Source organism: Ornithorhynchus anatinus, unplaced genomic scaffold, assembly GCF_004115215.2.
Source record: "Ornithorhynchus anatinus isolate Pmale09 unplaced genomic scaffold, mOrnAna1.pri.v4 scaffold_264_arrow_ctg1, whole genome shotgun sequence".
Lineage (NCBI taxonomy): Eukaryota > Metazoa > Chordata > Mammalia > Monotremata > Ornithorhynchidae > Ornithorhynchus > Ornithorhynchus anatinus.
The window spans coordinates 1,552,323-1,573,408 of record NW_024396743.1 but is presented as its reverse complement, the minus strand read 5'-3'; the positions used below and the strand labels follow the sequence as shown (position 1 = coordinate 1,573,408).

The following is a 21,086-nucleotide window of genomic DNA, read 5'->3' as shown; positions in this document are numbered from 1 at the left end:
TCGTCATACTTACTGAGCACTTATTGTGTTCAGAGCACTGTACTAAGCATTTGGGAGAATACGATATATCAGAGTTGCTAGGTCCCCATATGCTAACAGTGAGCTCACAGTCTAGAGAGGGAGACAGACATTAATATAAGTAAATTACAGATATGATAAATAAATTACATATACGTTCACACATCCCCTGAAGGGGGTCACCTTCCTACAGACTCTGCAAATGAACACTCCCCCCGCCCCCCGAGCCAGTTGCTTCACTCCGGCCTCCAAGATGACCCTGTTGCAGCCCATCCTCTCGCCAGCGCCTGTCAACACGTGACCTTTGGCTCGGCCGGCGGAAACAGCCCCCCAGGGAGTCGGGATCGGGGCATCAGCCGCCACTCGGCACCCAGGCCCCATGAAGATATTGTTGTGTGGTACTCTCCCAAGCGCTCGATACAGTGCCCTGCACATGATAATCACTCAATAAATACGACAGACTGATGGATTTAGGAACCGTCACCCAGAGACCATCGCTCCCAGAAACGCCTGCTTCCCCAGACCCCGGACACCAAAACGCACTGTCTGATCCGAGGCCATTTCTGGCAAGTTCCGGGGAAGCCTGACAAGCGTAGCCCTTTCCCCGAAGCGTCGGCCGGGCCTCCGCAGAGAACTGATAATGACGACGGTATTGAGTGCTTACTACGTGCCAAGCCCTGTGCTAAGCACCAGGGGTAGGTACAAGATCATCAGATCAGAACCAAGTCTCTGTCCCAGAAAAGACTCCCAGACCTAGCCAGGTGGGAGAGCAGGTTTCGTTCTCATTTCCCAGCTGAGGAAACGAACTCGCTGGGAAGCTGAGTATCCAGGTGTCCTGGCTCTCGGCCCCGGGCTCTTTCCACTAGGCCTCGCTGACACATTATAAAACACCACCCTTCCTCCTTCCAACTTCAAGCCAATCCCCTGCATTTCAGTCTTAGCCTCTGAACCGAAAAGCTCTCAGCTCTTCCCCAAGTTCCTTCACTTTGGGGCTGGCTTCGTTGTCTAATCAATATGGTACTCTCAGCTGCTTTAGCTCTGGCTTTTTTTTTTTTTAAATAAGGGTCCGAATTCTCCCACTGTCAGTTTCCCCTCCCAGAGCAGAGGCAGTAGACAGGAGGATATTGTGAAGAAAACAACCGCCCCCATCCCCGTCCCGTCCCCCAAAAGGTGAGGAGTCAAATATCAGGGGCATCCGGTGCCGACGGAGGCCCCGCCATCAACTACCCGGAACCCAGGGGAGGAGGCAGCTGGGACTCTGTGGCCCCAGGAGGGCCGGCAGATGGACTTGGGCTTAATTACAGAGGGGGTGATCCCGGGCGGCCAGAGTTCGCCCTAGGTCAGAGCGGGACCGGGAGGGTGGGCCGGCTCTCCGCCCCTGGAGTCCGAGAGGCGGGCCGGGTTTAAGGCTCCTTCCAGGTTCCCGCTCCGTGCCCCACCCCTCTCCTCTACCCAGACCCCAAGGAAGGGCACGGGGATTGGGGGTGCCCGGGTGGGGCTCCTGCCCGCCCTGCACACCTCCAGATGGACACCGACAAAGACGCAGCCCTAGTTTGATCAACTCCCCTACGCGACAAGCATCTCAAGGGCAGGGATGGGGCCTACTGACGGTACTGTGTGACTGTGGGCAAGTCACTTAACTTCTCTGTGCCTCAGTTCTCTCATCTGTAAAATGGGGATTAAGACTGTGAGCCCCACGAGGGACAACCTGATTCCCCTATGTCTACCCCAGCGTTTAGAACAGTGCTCGGCACATAGTAAGCGCTTAACAAATACCAACATTATTATTACTGAACTCACCCAAGCGCTTAGCCCAGTGCTCTGCAACCAGGAGACTGGAAGATCCGTAAGGACTGGGATACTGTCTCCTAATGCTCTTGGACTCTGCCGAGCGCCCAGTACGGTGCTCGGCACCCAGTAGGTGCTCAGTCAATATGACTGATCAACATAACCTAATCACCCTACAGGTTATGTCAATGGCCCTTCCGACCCAGTCGTCTGTCCCCAGGGCAACAGGATGTATGGCGGCTGTCCAGACATTGCCCACCTTGGCTAGGAGCCCATCCACCTGCATCCCCTCCCCTCCCTGGCTTTCCCTCCGGTGACCCATCACGGACCGCCTGTCCACAGATTAATCCTGATCCCTTCTGGGCCCGCGAGAGCCGGCTTGGGGGCCGTGTCCCGAAGCCTGCTCTGCCCTTCTGAATGCTCACTGGGGGTGGGGAGAGTTGAAAGAGACCCCTGACCAGCCCGGCCCGATTTTTTTTATGGTATCTGTTACGCGTTTATCATGTGCCAGACACTAATAAGCCCTGGGGCAGGTACGAGATCATCAGGTTGGAAACAGTCTGTGTCCCACATGGGGGCTCCCAGTCTTAATCCCCATTTTACGGAGGAGGGAAGTGAGGCCCAGAGAAGCGACTTGCCCTAGGCCACACAGCGGACAGGCGGCGAAGCCGGGATTAGAACTTGGATCTTTCTGGCTCCCAGGCCCGGGCTCTATCCACTTGGCCACGTTGCTTCTCTTCCCATTGGAGGCATCCTCGGGAAGAATCCTTCTCAGTAGCGGTCTGCCCTCACCCGTGAGGAACAGGCACCGTGTTAGACTAAACTATTCTGAGCCGCCCCGTTCTCCGTGGTATTTCCCGGTGGGTGCTCATTCATTCTCTGGGTCTCCCCCAGCTCCCCCCTTCAGCTTCTTCCAAGGGTCTCCTCCCACCGCCCAGAGGAGTTCCTTTCTCGGCTACTGATAACCTCTGACCCGGGCCTGGGCCCTTCCCAGCTGAGGCCCTGCCAATCATCACTGACCCCGGCAGAGGAGCCCGCCCAGGGGCCAGACTCCCACCTTCCCTGGCGCTGCCGGGTTCCGCCCCAGCCGGGACGGCCCGCCGCCACCCCCCACCCTCCCCTGGACCCCTCCCCAATCCCCACCCAGGCACGCCGGGCCCCCTCCCGGAGGGCCTGGAGGGGGAGGCTTCCTCGAAACACCTCTGTCATTCGAGAAGCAGCGTGGCGTAGCGGATTGAGCCCGAGTCAGAAGGTTGTGGGTTCTAATCCCGGCTCTGCTACTTGTCTGCCACGTGACCTGGGACAAGTCACTTCACTTCTCTCGGCCGCAGTTATCTCATCTGGAAAATAGGAAGTGAGACTCTGAGCCCCACATGACACAGGGATTGTGTCCAACCTGATTTGCTCGCATCTACCCCAGCATTTGTACAGCGCCTGACACAGGGTTAAGTGCTTAATAATAATATTTGAGCGAACGGGCAAAGGGGCGACACCCAAGGTGAAATCAGACCACTGGCAAGAAAGACTCAAGTCAGGGTCCGGATGGAGGCAGGGGGACCTGCGGGGAAGAGGCTGGGGCCCAGAGGCCGCAAATCTGGATTCCAGTCCCGCCTCTGCCACTGGACCGCTGTGGGACTTCAGGCAGGTCACTTGGCCTCTCTGGGCCTCAGTTTCCTCATCTGTGAATTGAGGATAAGTTACCCGTCCTCGTTCCCTCTTAGACGTTGAGCCCCGGGTGGGGCTGGGACCGGGTCCCATCTGACTGTCCTGTACCCACCCCGGTGCTCGGCCCACACAGCTGGTGCTGAACTGACACCGAAATAATGGAAAATTGATCCCAGAGGCTCCTCCTGTCCGACTACTGGGTGCCGCTCGTGGCTGGAGGCCGGGGAGAAGGCGGAACGGAGTGTGAACTTTCTGGGCCCCTCCCTCCCCGCCCAGTTCTCCTCTGCATCCAGGTGCTCGCTCGCTTTCCACTCTACAGCCCCACCAGCTCCAGAGAGTCCTGTGGGGAATCGTAAATCACTGTCGGAGGGAGAGTCAAGGCTCAGCGTGCTTAGCTAAATCCCGACCCGCCCAGTTCCGCAGCCACGCCGTCGTCTTGACGCTGTTTGGCTACGACGCGAGCCGGGTCTGACCCGACCCGCTCCCCTGAGGACCCCTGGCTAGATCCCACGCTTCGGTGGTACCCTACGACACAGAGAGCGCCCTGGTGGGCAGGAGGCTACAGGGAGTCCGCCCCAGGGTCCCCAGGCCCAACCACAGACCGTGCTAAGATGTGTCCGGCGCCGCGCTGCCCCACGGTGACGCAAAGGTCCCGTCTACCGATGGACCGACACGGGGGCCCCATCCACGCCCCGCCGCAGCCGTCTGACCTGGAGTTCCTGACGAGGACCTCGGGGGTGTCCTCGGCCGGCCATCTCCACATCCTGGGTAGTTCTGAGCTTGCATCTACTTCGACGATTACTATCACCCTTGCTCCGCTGTCAGAGCCCAGAGGAAGGGGAAAGCACTAATTGGGCAGGGAGGGTTGGCTGCTTTGCCTGCTCACTGGTTTGCAAGCCTCTTGATCTTGTCTATTACCCCCACCCAACTCCCCCAAGCGTCGAGTTACGGTGCTCAATAAATGCCACTGATCGACTGATGGTGAACCACCAAAGTCTCCCAGGCACTTAGTACGGTGCTCAATAAATATCACTGATTTTGACTGCCGGCGAACCGGTTATCACACTCTTCTAATCGGTCGGTAATAGTGATTGAGATCCTGCTGCGTGCACAGCACTGGTCTAAACACTTGGGAAAGAACAACAGAGTCGGCAGCCGTGACTCCTGCCCCCATTCTACTTCTGGGGTGCAGAGCACTAGACTAAGCCCTTGGGGGAGAGTCCGGTAGAGTTAGTCGACACAAACCCTGCCCTCAAGGAACTGCCAGTATAACGTGGGTGATATTAGACACTGAAACAATTTAGAGATGGGGGAAGACTTGTATATGACTTAGCCCTTCAGAAATAAGGTTTCTCTCTCCAATAATGAAGCTATCAAGTTTAGCACCCCTCGCGGGCCGTCTCCCAGGCTGCTGGTCAGAAGACCTGGATTCTAAACCCCCTCTGCCACTCGTCTGCTGCATGACCTTGGGCAAATCACTTCACTTCTCTGTGCCTCAGGTACCTCAGTGGAAAATGGGGATTAAGATTGGGAGCCCCATGTGGGATAGGGACTGTGAGCTTGTACCTACCCCAGAGCTTAGTACAGTGCCTTGCATAGAGTAGGTGCTTAAGAAATACTATTTAAAAGAAAAAAGAGGCAGGCACCTATTTGCAAGTCACTTTTCCACACACACAAGCTAATGTTAACGCCGGCTAACCCAGGGTGTCCTGTCCCGGGCACGGATCCAAGGGCCGGGAGCACCCCATCTTCCAAAGGAAAACACGCCAACCTCCCACCGGCTCCCTCAGCCCGCGCGGTAGGAGGAGTTCCCTTCGGACGCTCTCGGGTCCAAGGCGTTGGCCCGCAAAGTTTTTCCACACGAGCTGAGGGAGCCACATGCTGTCTTTGGAGGAGGAGAGCTGCCCGCTGACCCAATGGGCCAGGTGGCCAGCCGGGAACCGAGCTGCGCTTCCAGACCCCGGGGCCCGGGAAGGCAGGCGGAGGGTCGATTTTGGAATCCAGCTCCGGGGAGGGTGGGAATCCAGCCCGCTTTTTCCCCTGTGCTCTCAGCAAGCCAATTAACAAGGCCTGGGTCAGCGGCCCCTTAATGGGCGCCCCAGGCCAGCAACATCTGCTGGAGTGAACCCCGGGAGGGGAGGGGTAGGGCGGCCAAGGAGGCGGGGAGGGCAGAGAGAGCACAAAGGGCGGCCTGGGTACACGTGTCCCAGGCACACGCGGCAGCTCCCCGGTCCAGGGCCCAGGTGGCGGTGGCCCCGCACCCAGCTTCCAGCTGGTCTGCCCCGCCCCGCCCCGGGTCTGCGGTTTTCCATGCCCGCCCACCCACCCTCCATCCGGCTGGTCGGGCGGCGGAAGCGATTGGGGATTTTGCTGGGGCGGGGGGGCGAGTAAGGAGAAGTTCTGGAATGAGAACGGGGTGGTTTTGTTTTGATTTTTTATGGTATTTGTTAAGCGCTTCCTATGTGCCAGGCATTGTACTAAGTGCTGAGGTAGATAAAAGTTTATCAGTTGGATTCAGTCCCTGTCCTACATGGGGCTCACAGTCTTAATCCCCATTTTACGGAGGAGGTCGCTGAGGGCCTGAGAAGTGAAGTGATTTGCCCGTGGTCACACAGCAGAAAAGTGGCCCAAGAACAGGGGGATTAAAGGGAAAGAGAGGGAGAGAGGGAATATGTGTGTGTTTGGGGGCTGGGGGAGGCAGGGAGAGGAGGAAGGGCACACCCTCCCTGATCTTGGGCCCTGAGGACTCCCGTCTCCACATTACATTAGGGTGGGTGGCGCCATCACGTAACACTGCGGACAGGGGGGTTCATTCGTGTCCTCGCTCGGGTCACGTGGACCCCAGGGCTCAGACCCCCGTGTCCAAGATGTCCAGCCAGGGGCCGGAGGGTGACTCTTCTCCCTCTCGTCCTTGGGATTGGGACTAAGCCAGCCCCACAAGCCCAGGGAGTCGGGGCCCGGAGCCAGGCTTCTTGGGCCACGAGCTCCACTGAGGGGCTGGGAAATCAGAGGGTGGGTATCGGGAGGGGGCGAGGCCACGTGCAGGATGGGCGAGGGTGGACCCTGGGTGCTCCCCCAATCCCACCCCAGGGGTGACCACAAGAGTGAAGAGTGACAGCTGCACAGATAGGCTCGGAGAGAATGGGGACCCTCCCCCAGGTCGCCCAGTGGGGGAATTGGGGCCTGAAATCCAGAGTCCGGGGGGGTCCCTCCATAGTTTTCGTTCACCTTCTTATTTACCCTGAGGGGAGGGGCTGGGGGAACAAGGAGGGCTGGCTGGCAGGCAGGCAGGGACTCCCTTGAAGCAGGTATGACTGCCACAGCCAGGTCACCCCCCCAAGGCCAATCGGAGACCTGAGAACTGGACCGCAGAGGTGTGAGGGGCCCGGCCATTCCCTCTGCTCGGGAGAATCCACGCCTGCTGCCTTGACTTGCCCAGCCTCCTTGGGTCCTCGGCACTGCATCTTCTCATCTGGTCAGAGGAACGGGAGCCCCGGGTCACGGGGCGGGCGTAAGCCCCGGGACGGACTGCGGCACCTCCCCTTCGCCTGGTTTCGGAAGCTTCCGGCAGCACATCCCCCACCGCCCACCCCCCAGAGAAAGTGAGCAACTTAGAGGACAAGTGATGTGTGTGGGGTAGGGAGGGCGCAAAGAGGGGGGGCTTGCGTGTCAGGGGGCTCCGGCCCACCTTAGCTCAGCCTGCGGAGCTGCGGGTTCGGCCGGGGGCCGGAATCCTCCCAAGAGGCCCGGAGCAGGTGCCGAGGATCTCCCTTGCCCAGCTGGGATCCGGCTCCACCGTCTCTTGGGGACGGAGGGCAGGGGGAGGGCATCTCGCTGCTGCCGCTGCCAAACTCTCCCTGGCACCGTTCCGTGCTCCGCCCGCAGGAGGGGCCGAGGAAGCCCCGCAGTCCGACGGACCACTCGCCCCAAACCCAAGCCAACGTCCGCTCCGTCCTATGTTGCCCTGCCAACCCCCGTGCCCCCAAGCTCCTCATTTCGAAAACCTGACCGCACCGAACATCGGAAAGATGGTGCCAATCCGGCTGTTCCCGCCGCCCGCTGCTTCGAGAGCCAGTCTCACCTCTAGTAAGGCCGGGCTTACTGCCCAAGAAATTAGCTGTTGGTGGTAATTGGTGGGCGTTCACTAGGTGCTGGGAGGAGGAGGTTGGGCACGGTCCTTGTTCAACTTGGGCCTCCCAGTCTAATTATGGCGCTGGGCTCTCTGGGGGGCATTTCTCAACGTCAACAGTTGGCATGGAGAGCCTCTGGGGGGAGGGTACTCTCCTAAGCACTGGAAGTAAAAGATACGGTGCCAACCCACCCAGAGCTCACAGTACCTAACCGGAGACGGTAAGGTATAAAGTGACAGATAGACCGTAGTTTTTATCGAAGGGAAGCAGCGTGGTCTAGAGGAAAGAGCTCGGATCTGGGACAGGACCCAGGTTCTCAACCCAACTTTGCCACTTGCCTGCTGTGTGGCTTGGGGAAGTCACTGCACTTCTTCGGGCCTCAGTTTCCTCATCTGTATAACGGGAATTCAGGACCTGTTCTCCCTCCTACTTGGACCACATGAGCCAGGGAGTCTGACCTGATAATCTCGTAATTTACCCCAGAGCTTAGTACAGTGCTTGGCACACAGTAAGCAGTAATACAAGAATCACAATAATAATAATAATAATCATGATTAAGGCGCAGAGGTGGCTGCTGGGATATTACAGGGAAGATGATGGATATTGATGGGGGAGGAGGGAAAGTGTCCCAGGTGGGCTTTAAGGGCTGGGAGAAGACAAAGATGTCATAGAGGCAGCGTGATATCTATGCCCCGTCCCCTCAAAAACACCCACCCAAGGGACAGGGGACCCTGCCTAATTCCCACTTGGGTACTCTAACCCACCTCTTAGTCCAGTGCCCTGCCCACAGTCAACACTCAATAAATACTATTCCTGTTACTTCCAATGTGGAACCTTCTCTAACCCTGAGGACCAAGCTGGGCACTCAAGGGTGCTCAGCAAATAGCCAGGATGGACTGGGGCCCCCTCAGCAGCCCCTCTAGCGGGGGCAGGGACAGGAAGCGTGAGGTGTGAGAACTGGAGAAAGGTGTCATCCACCAGGTAACACAGTACCCAGCTCCCAGTCTCCAGGACACCGCAGTAGGCTTGAAGGCAGCCGGGCCCCTCTCTGGGGAAACTGACGAATCGTTGGCCAGGGAGAGAGAGACGCCCGAGGGCTGCTGCGGTCCCCGCCCGCCAGCCTGGCATCCCGCCACGCTCTCGCCGCTCCCCGTGGTGGCGTCACTGCCCTGGCCTTGCCCGGCATTCACAGGATGCCGTCGTTCAGCCGCTCCGCCCCCCGGGTGCCCGGGATCTGTGGGGGTCGAAGTGGCCCGGGGTCATGTCCAGGACGAGAACCACCGTGGTTCCGGCTCTGGGGAGGGTGACCGGACCGGGATCCCCATGGGCCACGACCTCACTAAGGCGGGGAGCTTGGGGGAAGGGGCCAGGGTCACCCGGCTGCTTATTGGAGGACCACCTCCACCCCTCCAAGCCGACCATCTCCCATCGCATCAAAGACGCCGGCACCGGACGACCCGAGGAGACCTCTGTTTGACCCCAGCAAGTCAGTCATCCTAGGAAGGGCCTGGCCATGGCCGTAGGCCACACAAACTGGCTTTCTGGCATGTCCTCGTGGGTCTTAAGACAGGCAAACACATGCAAAAGATACATAACGTGCCAGTCTCCCCATCACATTCAACTCTCTCCCCCCGGCCCTACCCACTCTCTTCTCCCACCGCACCCCGGCTCACATTCTGCTCCCTCTCAAGCTCAACTTTGCCCTCTCTCAAATTTCGAGCCTTTGCTCCGTGCCCTGGCTCTCGCCCTTCCTCCTGCCCAAAACTCTCTTCCTCCTCCAAGCCGCCAGACCGCAGTTCTCCCCGCCCCCAAAACCCTTCCAAACTACCACCTCCTCCACGGGGGCTTTTCCTGATTCATTTTTCTTGCCCCCTCGTGGTCACATCCTCCCTACCATCATCTCGGCGCTTCTGTAGACATCAGACATACTGCACTATTTGTGTATTCCTTCCTCCTATTTACAAGCTATTTTAGGTCTCTTCACAGCTAGACTGTAAGCGCCTCGTGGGCGGGGATCGTGCCGCCTTCTCCTACATGTCTTCCGAGCTCTCAGTCCCCAGCTCCGCCCACCCTAGGTGCTCAATAAGTACAGGGTTGGAACTTTCCTGGTTTCTCCACGGGAAGCCCTTTCCCCTCTGCCTGCAAGGGGGCTGGAAGACAGGGAAAGGGAAGGCTGAAGCTTCTCCCAACTGTCCATCGTAATCGGCCCCAGACCGACTGGGTCATGGGTTCAAATCCCGGCTCGGCCATTTGTCAGCTGTGTGACTTTGGGCAAGTCACTTTACTTCTCGGTGCCTCAGTTACCTCATCTGTAAAATGGGGATGAAGACTGTGAGCCCCACGTGGGGACAACCTGATTCCCTTGTGTCTACCCCAGCGCTTAGAACAGTGCTCGGCACATAGTAAGCGCTTAACAAATACCAACATTATTATTATTATTATAACACCAAGCTCCAAGCCCACCCTCCGGGATGGCTGGAGGGACCAGGCTCCGAACACCGGATCCCCGCAGCCCGTTGGGGTCCGGAAACCCTTCTCCCCAGAGGATCTGTCTTCCAAGGGGCTTGTCGGGGCATCCTCTTTCTCCCACACCGGCGGGGGGCTAAACCTCTGGGTCTCTGGGACCAGTGACGACGGGTAGACACATGAGGCCGGCTGCTTAAGAGTCCTTTATGCCCACCTCTCCCTTTGGAGTTTAAGCTCACTGAGGACAGGGACATGCCCTCTCGTTTTACTCGTACTTTCCCAAGCGCCTTTATTTCTCGGGAATGGTAAACGGTATGTGTTAAGTGTGTACTATGCGCCACGAACCGTACTAAGCGTTGGGTCAGATACAAGCTAATCAAGTTGGGCACAGTCCAGGTCCCACATGGGGTCTACCGTCTTAACCCAGTTTTTTTCAGGTGAGGTAACCGAGGCCCAGAGAAGTGAAGTCACTTGCCCAAGGTCACACGACGGACACGGGGAGGAGCCGGAATCAGGTCCTTAGGACTCCCAAGCTCTATCCGCTAGGTCACACTGCTTCTACTGGCACAAGGCACCGCACCCGGAGGCTGCTCAATAGTGTCACCGCTATTACTGAGACCACCCTTCCGTGTGACCCTGCCCCTGGATTCGCCCAGCAAAGCCCAAGGCCTAGGCAGGCCTGGGACTCATGGTGTGATGCCAGCCCTCCCCCAACCCCCACCCCAAACTGGGATCTTCCTGCCCCAACCGTGGGGAGGGGTCCGACAAGCCAATGAGGGCAAGGACACCCCCTTTCCTCCTGCCCCCGTCACCAGAGCCCCAGGGGGTCGGGGCGTCCAAAGTTGGCAGAGTGAGGGGCAGGACAGGAGGAGTGGGTAGGGATGACGCCCACCCCGTGGTCCCACGGCGCGGGAGGGTGGTCCCGGCCCGCGGGCCTATTGGGAAGCAGATCGAGGTCCCGGGGATGAGGAGCTCAATTCGGTGGAATCCGCATGAAAAGGAGACGTCGACAGGGCCGGTCCTCGCCCTGCTCTGCACTGCGCTGTGCGCTGCGGCCCCTCGGAGGGAGGCCGACGGAAAGGAGCCCGCGGCCGTCAGGCCCAGCCCCCGCCCCGGCCCCGAAACTCCTCCAACTACGCAGTGTTTCTCACTGCAGCTGCTCCTTGGGGCCCGCTCCTATTTATCCCTCGGCGACGGGAAGGCCAGGCGCCCCACGCCCAACACACACACGAAACCCACGCAGGACACGCACCCCACCCCCGCACCGAGCTCGATGGCGGGTCCCCTCGGCGGGAGAGGAGCGGGAAAAGGCGCAGCAGGGTTCCCGCAACCGGGGGGGGGGGGGGGGGGGGGGGGGGGGGAGGGACACGGGGGTCTCGTCCCGGTCCAAACGGGGGTTTGGAAGTTGGGAGAAGGGAGTCCGGGGAAAGAAGGGGGTTGCGAGGGAGAGGTGGCCCCGGGCCAGGACCTCCCCCCTCCCCAGGGGACCGTTCCCGTTGCCCGCAACGGAGAAGAGAAAGTCCGGCATCGAGAAAATCCGCATCTAGGCCGGGGGGGGGGGTTGGGGGAGGGGGCGTCCGGGTCCGGCCCTCAGTGCGGGGTGCGAGGTCGGCTCCAAACTAGCCCCCCCGCCCCCAGCACTGCGCTCATTTGCATATATTTTTATTACCCTATTTATTTTGTTAATGAGGTGTCCATCCCCTTGATTCTATTTATTGCTATTGTTTTTGTCCGTCCGTCTCCCCCGATTAGACTGTAAGCCCGTCAATGGGCAGGGACTGTCTATCTGTTGCCGAACTGTCCATTCCAAGCGCTTAGTCCAGTGCTCTGCACCTAGTAAGCGCTCCATAAATACTATTGAATGAATGAATTGGGCAGGGACTGTCTCTCTTGCCAAACTGTCCACTCCAAGCGCTTAGTCCAGTGCTCTGCACCTAGTAAGCGCTCCATAAATACTGTAGAATGAATGAATTGGGCAGGGACTGTCTCTGTTGCCGAACTGTCCATTCCGAGCGCTTAGTCCAGTGCTCCGCACCTAGTAAGCGCTCCATAAATACTATTGAATGAATGAATGAATGGGGCAGGGATGGTCTCTCTCCGTTGCCGAATTGTCCATTCCAAGCGCTTAGTCCAGTGCTCCGCACCTAGTAAGCGCTCCATAAATACTATTGAATGAATTAATTGGGCAGGGACTGTCTCTGTTGCCAAACTGTCCACTCCAAGCGCTTAGTCCAGTGCTCCGCACCTAGTAAGCGCTCCATAAATACTACTGAATGAATGAACTGGGGAGGGACGGTCTCTGTTGCCGAACTGTCCACTCCAAGCGCTTAGTCCAGTGCTCTGCACCTAGTAAGCGCTCCGTAAATACTACTGAACAATAAAACGCGGCGACCGGACAGTGCGGGGGGAGGAGGAGAGACTGGGGGGGGGGGGGGAGGGCGACTGTTTGAGCGTCTCCATATGTGCGCAGTTTAAAGCCTCCCCCCGGACACCCACCTTCGAAGTCCGAGATGATCCCGTCCAGCTGCGCGTTGACGGTGGGGTCGGCCATGGTGGAAGGGGGTCGGGGGGGGTCGGGTGGAGCCCCCGGCCGAGGGCCGAGCCCGAGCGGAGCCGTGAGGACCGGCCTGGGCCCCGAGCGCCCGCTCAATGAATGGGGGCCGAGCCAGCGCGCCCCTCCCCCTCGCAGGCCTCGCCCACCCCCCAAGCCACGCCCCCTGCCCCCTACCTCCGGCCCTATTGGTCGCTGCACCCGTCCGTCACGGCCGACGCGGGGGCGGGTCCCCCCAAGAGGGGGGGTGGTCACCGGGAGGGGGGCCCCCAGCCTCCCAGCGGCGGCCCAGATGTGGCCTGCCTTTGCCAGAGAATAATAATAACGTTGGTATTTGGGAAGCGCTTACTCTGTGCAGAGCACTGTTCTAAGCGCGGGGGGAGATGCAGGGTCAGCGGGTTGGCCCACGTGGGGCTCACAGGCTTCATCCCCGTTGTACAGAAGGGGTAACTGAGGCCCAGTGAAGTGACTTGCCCACAGTCACACAGCTGACAAGTGGTGGAGCTGGGATACGTTGGTATTTGGGAAGCGCTTACTCTGTGCAGAGCACTGTTCTAAGCTCCGGGGGAGGTGCAGGGTCATCAGGTGGGCCCCCGTGAGGCTCACGGGCTTCATCCCCATTTTAATAATGATGTTGGTATTTGGTAAGCCCTTACTCTGTGCCGAGCACTGTTCTAAGCGCCGGGGGAGATGCAGGGCTATCAGGTGGTCCCCCGTGAGGCTCACGGGCTTCATCCCCATTTTAATAATAATAATGATGTTGGTATTTGGTAAGCCCTTACTCTGTGCCGAGCACTGTTCTAAGCAGGGAGATTCGGGGTCAGGTGGTCCCGCGTGAGGCTCACCGACTTCATCCCCATTTCCCAGATGAGGGAAGTGAGGCACAGAGAAGGTGACTTGCCCACCATCACCCGGCTGACAAGTGTCAGAGGCGGTATTCGAACCCATGACCGCTGACTCCCCAGCCCGGGCTCTTGACATCGAGCCACGCTGCAGATGCAGGGCCGTGGAAGCCCCGCCTCCCCATAATAATAATAACATTGGTATTTGTTAAGCGCTTACTATGTGCCGAGCACTGTTCTAAGCGGGGAGATACAGGGTCAGGTGGTCCCGCGTGAGGCTCACCGACTTCATCCCCACTTCCCAGATGAGGGAACTGAGGCACAGAGAAGTGAAGTGACTTGCCCACAGTCACCCAGCTGACAAGTGGCAGAGCCGGCATTGGAACCCATGACCTCTGACTCCCAAGCCCGGGCTCTTTCCACTGAGCCACGCTGCTTCTCTCTTAATAGTGATGATGATGGTATTTGTTACACCCTTCCCAGGTGCAAAGCCCTGTTCTAAGCGCTGGATCCAAAGCCGGGCCCAGGCCCGGCCTCTCCGCCCTCAAAGGGTGAACGTGGCCCCAAAGTTGTTTTTGGAGAGGAGAGTCCGGGGGCTGCCAGGGGATGGGATAACAAATAGGCAGCTGGGGGCGAGAGTCCACCCCCCAGCCCCCCCACCCACAGCCGGCACCCCCTCATCCCTCCTTCCACATCCACTCTCCCCGGCTCCTCCCCTGCACACACACCCGTGGCTTCGTGGCAAGAGCCTGGGTTTGGGGGTCAGAGGTCGTGGGTTCTAATCCCCCCTCCACCACTTGGCAGCTCTGCGACCCTGGGCAAGTCACTTCACTTCTCTGGGCCTCAGTTCCCTCATCTGGAAAATGGGGATGAAGAGTGTGAGTCCCACGTGGGACAGCCTGATTACCTCCTATCTACCCCATTGCTTAGAAGAGTGCTTGGCACCTAGTAAGCCCTTAACAAATCCCATCATCATCACTCTCTGCAGCTCCCACGCCCCACAGTCCTGCCTCCATCTCCTCGCCCACCCTGTGCCCCTCAGCGTGGAACTTCCTACCCCACCTCCCTGCCCAGATCCGCCAGACCCGCGGGCAGAGCTGCAAGACTCTCTCCCCACCTTCAAACTACTCCGACATTAATAATCATCATCATAATTGTGGAATTTGTTAAAGATTTACTTTGTGCCAAGCGCAGTCCTAAGCAATCGCACGGTACTAACCACTCGGGGGCAGGGGAAGGGGGAAAGGAAATCAGGTTGGACAGTCCCTGTGCCTCACAATCTGAGGGGGGAGGGAGAAGAAGTATTGAAGCTCCTTTTTACCAATGAGGCCCAGAAAAGTGAAATGACTTAAGGTCACAGAGCAGCCGAGTGGCAGAGCCGAAAGGAAATAATAATGTTGGTATTTGTTAAGCGCTTACTATGTGCAGAGCACTGTTCTAAGCACTGGGGTAGATACAGGGTCATCAGGTTGTCCCACGTGAGGCTCACGGTTAATCCCCATTTTACAGATGAGGTCACTGAGGCACAGAGAAGTTAAGTGACTTGCCCACAGTCACACAGCTGACAAGCGGCAGATGCGGAATTCGAACCCGTGACCTCTGACTCCCAAGCCCGGCCTGTTTCCACTGAGCCACGCTAGTCCTCCGACTCCCAAGGCTGGGGATCTTTCCTGTGCTTAGAGCGGGGCTTGGTACGTGCTTAACAAATATAATTGTTATTATTTTTTATAATTAATAATTATTATTATTATTTCCACACCATGCTGCTTCTCTGTAGAATTTATTAAGTGCTTTCTCTGTGCAGAGCACTGTACTAAACATTTGGGAAAGAACAAGAGTCGGTGGGCACGACCTCTGACCTCAAGGGGCTTACAGCCAAGCAGACGCCAAAATAAATTATTGGGGGGGTTGGCAACAGAGTTTAGGGAGAGTACCTAAGTGCCGGGGGTGAGGAGCGGAGGAGGAGCGAATATATCCGAATGATGGGAGAGATGATGGAAGTGGGGAAGTGGCAGAAGGGGCGGGGAAGGGGTGGGAAGATAAAAGATCGATCAGGGAAGGGCCCAGCGCAAAAGGGCCTTGAAGGTGGGGAGCGGAGAGGGAAGTCTGCCGGATGTGAAGGGGGAGGGAGTCCCAGGCAGGACAAGAGCAATAGGTCAAAGCCCCCATAAAATCCCACCTCCTCAAACAAACCTTCTCTGATTAACTCCCTCTCTGCTGTTCACAATAACTCATCGGCCACCAGCCCTTCCACACTTATCTATTGATATTCTTCCTCAAAACCTTAGGTGGGTGGGGATATATATATATATATATATATATATATATATATATAATGAATACATGTACATTACTCAGTCAGCCCCATATGAGGCAGGGACTGTGTCCAACATAAATATCTTGTACCTATCCCAGGGATTAGTACAATGGTTGGCACATAGTAAGCGCTTAAAAGAGAAGCGTGCCTGGGAGTCAGAGGATCTGGGTTATAATCTCGACTCCACCACTCATCTGCTTTATGACCTTGGGAAAGTCACTGCACTTCTCTGTGTCTCAGTTACCTCGTCTGTCAAATAGGGATTAACACTGTGAGTCCCATGTGGGACACGGACTGCGTCCAACCTGATTGGCTTGCATCTACCCAGGGTTTTGTACGGTGCCTGGCACGTAGTAAGAACTTAAATACCATCTGGTGGGGATAGCACGGACCTGGGGGCCGGGAGCCCCAGGTTTTAGTCCCGGAGCTACCTCTGACCCGCTGGGTCACCTGGAGCAAGTCCCGCCACCTCTCTGAGCTCCAGTTTCCTCATCCGTAAAAGGGAGATCAGATGGCCGCTCGCCCTCCCTCTGAGCCTGGAAGCCCGCGGGGGATGGGGACCACCCCCAGGCCCCGGCCCGGCTGAAGAGATGGTCTCACCAGCCAACTCCGAGAAGGGCGGGCTCACGTGGCCGCCCGCGTGCTCCACGGAGGCAGCCGGCTCGGCCTGGGCCCGTGGGTCCGGGTGGAGCAGCGACACCTCAACGGGAATGCGCTGTTTTGAACATAGAAGGGAATGTGGGACTCTCCTCGGCCTCCCCCCTCCTCGAGGTACCGGGTGGCCACCGCCGCCACCACCTCCTCCTCTTCCTCTTCCTCCTCCTCCCGTCCCTCCCCGCTGCCCTCGTTGTGCTTCAGATTTTGGGAGCTATTTTCAGCCGAGCGAGTTTGCGGAGAAGGAGGCTGCAAAACCACAGACATCTCAGTTGCTCCCACCCCGGCCCACTTCGGATCTCGGGTTGGACCAACGTCGCTGCCCTCCTCGGGCCCGACCGCGCCCTCCCATCCCTTGCCCGCCCTGGGGGCCCTTCCCGGACCGTTGCGTCTGCCCGGGGATTCCGCAGCTCCCTCCATCCACCCATCCCGCCAGCGTAGACACATCCACGGGAGGGATGAGCTTCTAGTGGGCAGGGCCAGCCGCGGGCAAAATCGCAATCTGAACCAGAGTGGCCCTGGGTGACGAAAGCGTGGTCTGACGTGCCCCCCTCTGCACTACGGGTGCCCCCGCGGCCCGGCCTACGGTCTCCGGAGCGAGGTCAGATGGGGCAGGGGGCTGGGACCGGCCTCCGGCCACCAGGCTGAACCAGCCGAAAAGACCCCTGGAGGGTGAGGGGGTGGGCAGATCGGGGGTCCGGTGAAGCAGGAGGTCGGCTCTGGGACCTGTCGGTAACCACAGTGACCCTAGAGGGGTCACCCGCTGCCCACCCCGGTGCCCGGTCCTGCCCTGGGAGACCTCAAGCGAGCCACCACTGGGCCTGTGCCGGCCGGCCCACACCCCTTGAACCAGGCCAGTCTCTCCAAGCACGAGAGCTGGTCCAGGCTGACCAGGCCTCAGTCACCCCCCCAGGGCCGAGCCCAAGTCCACCAACAGGAGGGTACCCTCCTTCCTTCCCACAAGAGGAACTGCCGGGCCCGGAGCCAGGCCCTGGAAGGTCCTGCCACTCTGAGGGGGGCCCTGTGCCTGGGAGGCTCTGCACGGGATGCCCAGTCCACCTCAGGCCTCCAGGCCATTCTGGTCAGACTGGACCAATTCACCCCTCTGCTGGTCAGGAATTGCTACTTGGATCACCACCATCATCATCATCATCACATTACTGTTGTTATTACCACGTGGTGCCAAGCACCGGAGAAAATCCAAAGTGACCAGATCTGTCCCACCTGGGGTTTGCAGTCTAAAATTCTAATTGTGGTATCTGTTAAACGCTCACTAGGTGCCAAGCACTGTACCGAGCACTGGGGTGGGTCCAAGATAGTGGCAGAGAGTAGAGAAAAAGGGGGAGCTGGATATCCCCCAGGCCAATCTGCCCGATCGCTCCCTCGCTGGGGCCAGGGGAACTACCGAGAGATTCCATCTTCTCCTAGAATGCTCCTTGCCCACATGTGGGAATGAGCCCGGGGCTCGGAATCGACTCCGGATCACAGAAACCTGGCCCAGGTGACCCGTGAGGCCCCTCCCGGTCAGAGGTGCGCAAGGGGTCATCGGGGTCAGCTCCCTGCCTTCCGGCAAATGAACACCTAACCTACCCAGACAGGTGACTGCCTCTTCTTCTTGGTTACGCTATCAGAACGCTTACCTAGTGCCAAGCCCTGTTAGGAACACTGGGAGTGAAAGGGGATTATCAGATCAGACACAGTCCCTGCTCCATGCGGGCTCACCAACAGGGAGGGAGGGAATGGGGGAGAGCCAGTGTCTTCTTAGCCCCCTTTAACAGAGGAGGAAACTGAAGCCCAGAGAGGAACTATCTGTGTGTTTTGTTAAGCGCTCTGTGCCCAGCACTGTACTAAGCGCTGGAGTGGATACAACATCAACAGGGAGGACAAAGTTCCGGGCCCACATGGGGCTCCCAGCCTGGGGGGGGGGGGGCGGGGGCAGTACATTTTCCAAGACCACCTTCCTTCAGTAAATTCCGTAGATTGATTGATTGAAGTCCCTCCCTTCCCAAATACGCCAGACCACAGTTCCCCCCATAATCAAAAGCCCTCCGGAAAACCCACTTCCTCCGGGAAGCCTTCCCCTGTTAATTTCACAGCACCCAAATCCATTGAACGCCTTCCGCCAACCCTACTATTCCGGAATGCTGGCGGCCTGCACCGAGGGGGTACTCAAAAAATGCCGATGCAACTACTACTTATTGAGCGCTCATGTGCACAACACTGTTCTGAGTGCTTGAGAGAGTACAGTATAATAGAAACGAGGCAAGAGGTCCCAGCCCTCAGGGGGCTTATGGTGGGGGCTTATGGTTCAATGAAAACAATCAATCAATGGTATTTACTGAGCGCTTTCTATGTACAGACCACTGTACTAAGTGCTCAGGAGAGTCTAATACGAGAGAATTAGCAGACACGTCCCTCTGCCCATAACAGTCTAGAGACGAGTTACCATCACCCCAAGTTCTCCCCTCAGGCCAACGTCACAAGCCTTGATCCAACTCTGGTGGCCCTGGAGCATACCAGATACCCTTCGGCCACTCCCCACGAACACCCTCAGGTCCACACACAAACACAAGCGCACACGGGACCGGGCTTCTGAAAACCGAGAGCCCGGGATGAAGGCAGAGGAGCGTCCGCCCTGCAGGTCGGCCTTCCCGCAGCCGGGAGAGAACAATGTCCGGCTCGGGCGCAGCATCTGGTCGGGAAGTAGAGCCGATCCCGCCCCTTCCTTCCTGCCTCGCACCTTGCAGCCAGGGACCCACCGCCCCCCGAGGGCCGGGAAGCTCGGAGAGAAAGGGGGTGGAGATTCAGGCTCCCGAGCCCGACCCGTGCCATCCCATCCCAGCCCCCTAGAGACCTCCCTGACTCCTCAGAGCCCTAGGGTGATTGGACAGCCCGGGAGGTGGGATCCAGGAGGTGCTGACCGGGCCACCGCCTTGCCGGGCCACTCGGCCTGAGGGTAGGCGCCCTTCCCCCAGGGTGTCCCTTGAACCCAATACTCAGGGTGCCCCAGGGCCCACGGGAGCCCGCCTGGCAGGGAACGAGCGAGAGCAAGGGGTTGTGAGGATGAGGCTAAGAGGAATGCTGCCAATATAGCACTTAAAACTGAAATCAATCCAGGGGATTTAGTGAACGTCTGATTGCAGAGCACTGTACTGAGAGCTCGGGAGCAAACCACAGGATCGCCAGATCCACTCCCTGACCTCGAGGAGTCCCCACTCTAATGGTTTCCCAGGATTCCGGGTCTGGAAAGCCACAGGGCCGTGTACCCCAAAGAGCACCCCCGGCTAGAAAGCGCAAGCCCTAGGGTGGGTGACGGCAAAATAGAAGAGGGAAGTCACTTGCAGCAGCCGTGGTAAAAAAGCAGGAAATTATTTTAGGAGAGCACGCCATTTGAGGGATAAGAATTCCACTTGTCCCCGAGCACAAGACATAGAGAAAACGTGTGCACCAGAATGTGTCTGGGGGCCCGGTCCATTCGGGATAACTATAGCAGAGACCATGACGGAGAGGTAAAAGAGTGTTAGCCCCACATGGGATGGGACTGTGTCCAACCTGATTTGTTTGTATCCGCCCCAGCGCTTAGTACAGTGCTTGGCACCTAGTAAGTGCTTAACAAATACCACAATTATTATTATTATTATTATTATTAGAACACCACATTATCAAATATGATGAATAACAACACTACTCCTGCTAATCCCAATTGATGTCATAGTCATTATTCACCGCTCGTTCTGTTCCAAGCCATGGGCCGAGCATCAGGGTAGAGATGGGATGACCCCGGTCTAAGAGGGAGGAAGGAGAGCAGGGATCCGATCCCCATTTTACAGAGAAGGAAACTGAGACCCAGAGAGATTCGGAGCCTGCCCGATTCCCTCGGCTGAGCATTTCATTCATTCGATCGTATTCATTGAGCGCTGTGTGCAGAGCACTGTACTAAGGGCTTGGAATGTACAATTCAGCAATTGAGCTACAATTGAGCAGCCCCCATCGATTCCACACCTTTGGGAGCCGGCAGGGCCATAGAGGGGATGGGTCGGGGGAGCGGGCAGTCTCTCTTTAGTGGGGGCGGAGGTCACCCCCAAGGGACACAGCTGATGGTGGGGAAGGAGCACAGGAGAAAGAACTGGCGGGGTAACTCTCCGCATCTGCCCTCAGGATGGCCCCACCGGCAGAGGTCTGCCCCGTTGGCTGCGGGTCCACCGGCGGGCCCAGATGGGTGCCCCCTGCAGCCTCGGGAGCCCCTCTTCCAGCGAGAGGCGGGAGCCGGACCCAGATCCCGGTCCTGCCCCGCTGGGCCGAGCCCTCAAGCGCGTCGGGAGCCGAGCTTTCTGCTCCTTCTCAGCCGGCAACAAAAACAGGTCCCGCTGCCAAAGGTGGGGCCAGAAACATTCCCGGACCCCCGTTTCCTCTCGCTTCCACAGTGCGCGTGTGCGGGGCTACGTGCCTATGTGCACTAGTGCGCGGGTGCATGTGACTCTGTGTGTCTGTGTGTGTGCACATGCTTGTAGATGTGTGTGAGCATGTAAGCGTGGGGCGGCACCCAGAGGGGAGAAGGGTCCGGGGAAGGGGCGAGGTTAAGAGTCCCAACCTGCGGAGAGAGGACGTTTGCGGATATCCCCGGTAACGAGGGCCCTTCCAACGCAGAGAGCGGG

At 58.2% G+C, this 21,086-nt stretch overlaps 1 protein-coding gene across 5 annotated transcripts in view; it reads right to left on the bottom strand.

Annotated features, from left to right (window-relative positions):
* SEPTIN9 (septin 9) overlaps positions 1-21,086 on the bottom strand; it is a 106,649-nt gene that overhangs the window by 66,057 nt on the left and 19,506 nt on the right. Inside the window, exon 1 of one of the 5 annotated variants that reach the window (XM_029056818.1) lies at positions 12,564-12,699. The exons of the other annotated variants lie outside the window; for them this stretch is intronic. Within the exon in view, the coding sequence (XP_028912651.1) occupies positions 12,564-12,618 (55 nt within the window). The 5' untranslated portion in view covers positions 12,619-12,699. Of the gene's footprint in view, positions 1-12,563; positions 12,700-21,086 lie in introns of those variants that run through there. 5 annotated transcript variants of the gene reach the window in all.